The 5,475-nt window shown below is 44.3% G+C and overlaps 1 protein-coding gene across 2 annotated transcripts; it reads left to right on the forward strand.

Annotated features, from left to right (window-relative positions):
* Positions 1 to 1,080: 1,080 nt before the first annotated feature.
* LOC5565851 (mediator of RNA polymerase II transcription subunit 15) lies at positions 1,081 to 3,900 on the forward strand. 2 transcript variants are annotated; one of them, XM_021847927.1, is made up of 4 exons: positions 1,081 to 1,178; positions 1,234 to 1,319; positions 1,412 to 1,551; positions 1,663 to 3,900. In XM_021847927.1, the coding sequence occupies exons 2-4, from the start codon at positions 1,261 to 1,263 to the stop codon at positions 3,801 to 3,803; spliced, it is 2,340 nt and encodes a 779-aa protein (XP_021703619.1). In that variant the 5' UTR covers positions 1,081 to 1,178; positions 1,234 to 1,260; the 3' UTR covers positions 3,804 to 3,900. The 2 variants fall into 2 exon arrangements, with proteins under 2 accessions (XP_021703619.1, XP_021703618.1); XM_021847926.1 differs by having other exon boundaries at positions 1,124 to 1,319.
* Positions 3,901 to 5,475: the final 1,575 nt, after the last annotated feature.

Below are 5,475 nucleotides of genomic sequence, written 5' to 3' on the forward strand. Positions count from 1 at the left end.
TGTTTTAAATGGTACTATTACAGTACGTTTTATTGTTTTTGTATTTTATTTTTTATCCGGGGGGTCCGGCTTTCTACGTGGTCGTATCTCGTGAAACCGAACCCTTTTGCGATAGAGAGATTGCTGCTCGATTTTACGCAATTTAACATTAAAACTACATTTCATTAACATCAAGGACCCTTTTGGTGATGAAAAGCATATAATTTGTATTTTGCATGGATTGTCCACAGTCAAACAATGAGAATAATCTACATCTGGTTTATATGTGCCAATCAAGCTTTGTATATACATTCTAATAACGTAACGTCTGTTAGTCCGGTTAGTCAATGCAACAAGTTTAGCTTTTCGGTAGTTTTTAAACTACCACTCGGCTGGTTAACCGTATACCATGAATATGAAAGTAAGCTTTGTTGAAGCGCTAATCCGCTAAGACCATGCAGATCCTAGCGAGGCTAGCCCGTCCACATCCGATTGCAAATCATAAAGAAATACAATACAGTAGATGTCTCCTTCAACTGAACAGCTGCCTCAACCAGCAGCTGCAACACTCTTTATTCAAACCAGGTATATATTTTTACAATTCAAAATCCTACACAAATATTATACCTCACAACAAAACTTCCACACTTTTACCTACGACGACGCATGCTTCTCAACCGATGATTCTTCTACCTGAGGTGCGACACTACATCTATTCCAACAACGGTCCATACATAAATTGAATAATATTCATACAAAAAGCGTTACAAGGGGGTGGGTGGGTGTCCAAAATGGCCAATTTCAGCGTTATGAAATAAATGAATGAGCCCTTAGCCAATGAGGATTAAGGTTGAAATTAACTAGATTTTGTTTGTTTTTAACCAACTTTTTTCTCCGTGAACGGTAAGTTTTATGATTATGTTGACAATGTTTGCATAGTTTGTGGATGTTGGAAGGTGCTATCGAAGGGTATCAAAACCCGATTTGAATTCATAAAATAAAACAGATCTTTTCGACGAACTTCTTTTGGGTTTTACTTTTTCTGTGTGATTTGTTTTCCGTGCAGGACTTTGAAAAATAAAAAAAATAACTGGCTACCCTGAGTCGATATCGACCTTTTTGTCGACTTCTTTGTTTCGCTCCTGCTTCGCTGTCAAAAAAATCGGAAAAATCTTGACGAGAGTATTTCATCCACGGAGGTAGCAAAAAATTATTTTCCATTAAATTCCGTTAAAAGAGCATAATTTGCCCCAGATCAACTTCCAAAGTATCACCGACAACATGGCAGAAGACAACTCCTGGAAAACGCCCAGCTTCCGGCAAAGTGTGGTGAACAAAATGTAAGTAAAAGGCCTCACGGTGAAGCGCTTCCATTTTGTGGATGTTTGAAACTAATTTGGATTTTCTCAATTTTTGCTCTCGGAAACGATAGAAACGAAGCCATTCAGCAATCGGGAATGACTTCGAGTAAGAATGGGCTGGAAATGGAGAATCATGTCTTCCAGAAGGCGCGCAACAAGGACGAATATCTAGGCTACGTGGCGAGGCTAATTCTGCATGTCCGGGAGATGAGTAAGTACATAGCTTTCACTGAAAAAAAAATGTTTTAGTTACATTTTTTCTCAATTATTGAGAATATGTAACAGATCGAGTTTGTTTTATTTACCTATCGCTTCTTCGCAGATACGAAGAACAAAAATCAACAAAACCCCGCTGGAGGATCTCAAGATGGTGGAAATCCCAATCAGCAAGGCGGAATGCCTGATCCGATAAACGCTTTGCAAACGCTGGCCACGCAGGGAACCCGGCCGCAAATGATGGGAGGACAGATGGGACCGGGAGGTCCGATGGGGAACCAGATGGGTGGCGGAAATGCGTCCAATTTGTTGAATACTCTGAACCGGCCCCAGATGCCCATGACCGGAGGAATGGCGAATATGCAAGGTCGAGTCGGAACCATGGGAGGACCGAATCAAATGGGCGGAATGATGCCGGGACAGATGCCCCAAGGGATGCCGGGAATGCCGAACCAAATGGGAGGAGCTATGGGACCCGGGGGAATGAGCGGTGGAAAGATTGTCGGTCAAATGAATCCCATGGGCCAAATGAACCCGATGCAAATGGGAGTAAGTGGAATGCCACAAGGCGCAGGGCAACAGCAGCCTCAACAACCACAGGGACAGCAAGGAGGACCAGGTGGGCCAAACCAGATGAATCCGATGGGAGGAATGGGAATGCAAGTTAATCCGGGAGGGCACATGAATCAAAACGCAATCAATCAACAGATGAACCAAGTAGGGATGAGCTCAGGAGGTAATCAGATGGGTAATTTGGGCGGAAACAGCCCAATGAATCCTGGCAACATGGGAATCGCTCCCAATCAGGTAATCCGCCAGCAAATGCCACCGGGAATGAATCCCAATCAGCAGCAACTCGGAATGGCAGGAGGGCAAATGAATCAGATGAATCAAGGTGTCGGTGGACCTGGAGGAAACCTAGGACCGGTTCAACAACAGCAGCAACCGGGACAGGTCGGAATGGCTGGTATGGGACCGGGAGGCCCAGGCAACTTACAACAGCAAAACAATCCCCAACAGCAATCTCAGGGAGGTCCCAACGCTGCTCCTGGTCAAATGAATCAAGTCGGAGGCCCTGGCGGTAATATGCAGGCTATGGGCAATCAAGGAAACTTCGTTCCAATCGGAGCCAATCCCATGGTACGAAAACAGGATATGATGAGTGGAGGACAAGTGTATCCCGGAGGAGTGGTTCGTAGTGTAACTCCCAATCAGTTCCTACGTCAATCGCCGTCACCGTCAGTCCCATCTCCAGCTGGTCCCGGCTCAATCGGACCGCAATCTCATCCAGGACAAATGATTCCAAGCCCAGCTCTCATCCCATCACCGAGCCCTCAGGTGAGCAGCAATATACCCGCTCCAAGAAACATCGGACAATCTCCTGGCCAAAGTTTGAACACTCCAGGACAAGCTGCAGCTCCTAGTCCACTCAATCCACAGGAGGAACATCTCTACAAAGAAAAATATCGCTCCCTCCAGAAGTACATTGAACCTCTGAAGCGAATGATTGCCAAAATGGAGCACGACGATGTCGACAAGATGGGAAAAATGAAACGTCTGTTGGACATTCTGTGCAACCCGACTTGCCGCATTCCTTTGGAAACACTCTACAAATGCGAAGCTGCCCTAACGAGCCAACTGGGAACGATCCGCGAGCCTCCGCTCAACAATCCACTGGTGGAAGCAGTTTCAGCCAACTTGCAAAGCCCTCTGGGAAACCACACTCTCCAGCGCACCTTCCGCCCATGCTTGGAAGCTCTTTTCGGTCCGGATATCAAAAATCTACCAACACCAGCCAAGCAGCCGCGTTTGGCCATCGACGAACCGTCAACTTCCGGATCAACCGGAAGTCAGGAGATCCCTCACATCTTGCAGGGCGAAATCGCTCGCCTGGATCAGAAGTTCAAGGTATCGCTCGATCCGTGCGCCATCGGTGACACCAAAACCATCAAACTGATCTGTTGGTTGGATGATAAGCATCTGCCGTGTGTTCCGCCGGTAGCCGTTACCATCCCGGAGGAGTACCCATTCACATCGCCCAGCTGCTCGCTGATCGAGCAGGAGTACAATGCCACACCGTTCCTGATACAGGTGCAGAAATCGTTCCTGGCAAGGATCTGCAAGCTGCCGGAGATGTTCTCGCTGTCGCACCTGTTGGACACGTGGGAGATGTCCGTCCGGCAGGCCTGTTCGCCGAATCCGAGCTTGGTGGCCCCGAGTGCCACCAGCGTGTTGCTGGGAATGTAAGGCGAGGTATGTATGAGCGTGGAACATGATTTTGATTAGCTATTTCATTATCATTTTATATGCATAAAGTATTCGAAAAATATGACACATTAACCAGGGCGTTAGATGTATGTGACAATGAATAGAACGAAAAGAAGTCCTACGACATGTGTATAAGATACTTGAAGGCGGGCTCCAGAATCCAGGGGCACGTTTTACGTAACACTCTTCGTAAGATATCCAGTTCTCTCTTTCCAAAGTTCGGTTGAAATCACAATTGGAAGAAGTGTTAAAGAGATTGAAGGCCAGTAAGAGATTGATTTAAGTTTTTCAAATCGTGCGAATTCTGGGTTATTCGAAAGTAGCACACATTTCCTCAAAGAAGTTACTTAAGACACAATTAGGCTGATCTCCAGAAATTCTTTCAGCGCTTCTTTTCGAGAAAAAGCTCCAGAAAAGATTTCTCCATGCATCCATAATGCTACTAGGGAGATTCATCCAAATAATTCTGCTGGAGTGGAGCCATCAATTCCTCTTGGAATGAAAATACTTCTGCAGATTTTTAGTACAAAAATTCGAGGCATGTAGGAGGTCTCTTTTTAGAATAGAGATAGAAAACTATAGAGGACGAATGTCGCTGCTGTTCCCATTGTTCTCGCTCAGAAACATGTCGGGTACATAACTGTCAAACTGCATACGTTTTCGCGTTGACATTTATAGCCCAGCCTATCTCCGCCAGCAAAAGATGTTCCGACGGCGACATTCTTCTTCTGTGGTTTATTATTTCTATTCTTTTTAGAGATTTGATCTCTATTTTAAAGTGAAGCATCTCGGAATCCAAAGATAGCCGGCACAATGGCCGCCTTGTGCTCCTAGTCACGTTTGCAAAGGCACTACACTGGAGAGATAGTCGGAAAACGTTTCTGATCCTTTTTATTTTAAGCTTTCTGCTAGTGCACAAAGCCATAATAGAAAGTGCACTGTTGTTGGATGCTTTCTTCGCGAAATATGTGCCTTTGAAGTTTTAGTGCAATCCTAGAAGATGATTCCAAACTGTTTCATCCAATGCAAGACTCTAAAAGCCTATGGTTATAATGAAAGGTATCTAAAGTCTCATTTTCCCTTATTATGCCTGCTATGAATCCTGATGCAAATTTCTACAGGCTTCAACAGGGTGTCGACTATCTGGAAAAACCTGGAAAGTCAGGGAATGTCAGGGAATTTAATTTTGACCTGGAAAGTCAGGAAAAATCAGGGAATTTCACTTGAGGTCAGGGAAAATCAGGGAATTTCACTTCAGGTCAGGGAAAAATATCAATAGTACAACATCAAACGAGTTTATTGTCTGCAAAGTAATTGATCATGCTAAATCAATACACCTTCAGCATGGCTTTGCTTTGTAGCCGTGGACTCTAACCACTCGACTAAGGAATCAGGACCCAGAAAATTCTCCAGAAATTCTGAGGATGATTTTCAAAGTTCCTCGATTATTTTTAGTAATCCAGAAAATCATTGAAAAGCAGAAATTTCAGGAATATCACTTGAAATAATCTTGATAATCTATTGACAATTTGTGACATTACTTAGAGATACTCGTAGATGAATTCTTAGAAGAGTTCCTAGGAGCATTGCTGAAGGTACGACAAATTCAAGAGAAACATTAGAAACCATCTAATCAGCGCATTGTTCAAGC

Source organism: Aedes aegypti, chromosome 2 (assembly GCF_002204515.2).
Source record: "Aedes aegypti strain LVP_AGWG chromosome 2, AaegL5.0 Primary Assembly, whole genome shotgun sequence".
NCBI classification, from domain to species: Eukaryota; Metazoa; Arthropoda; class Insecta; order Diptera; family Culicidae; genus Aedes; species Aedes aegypti.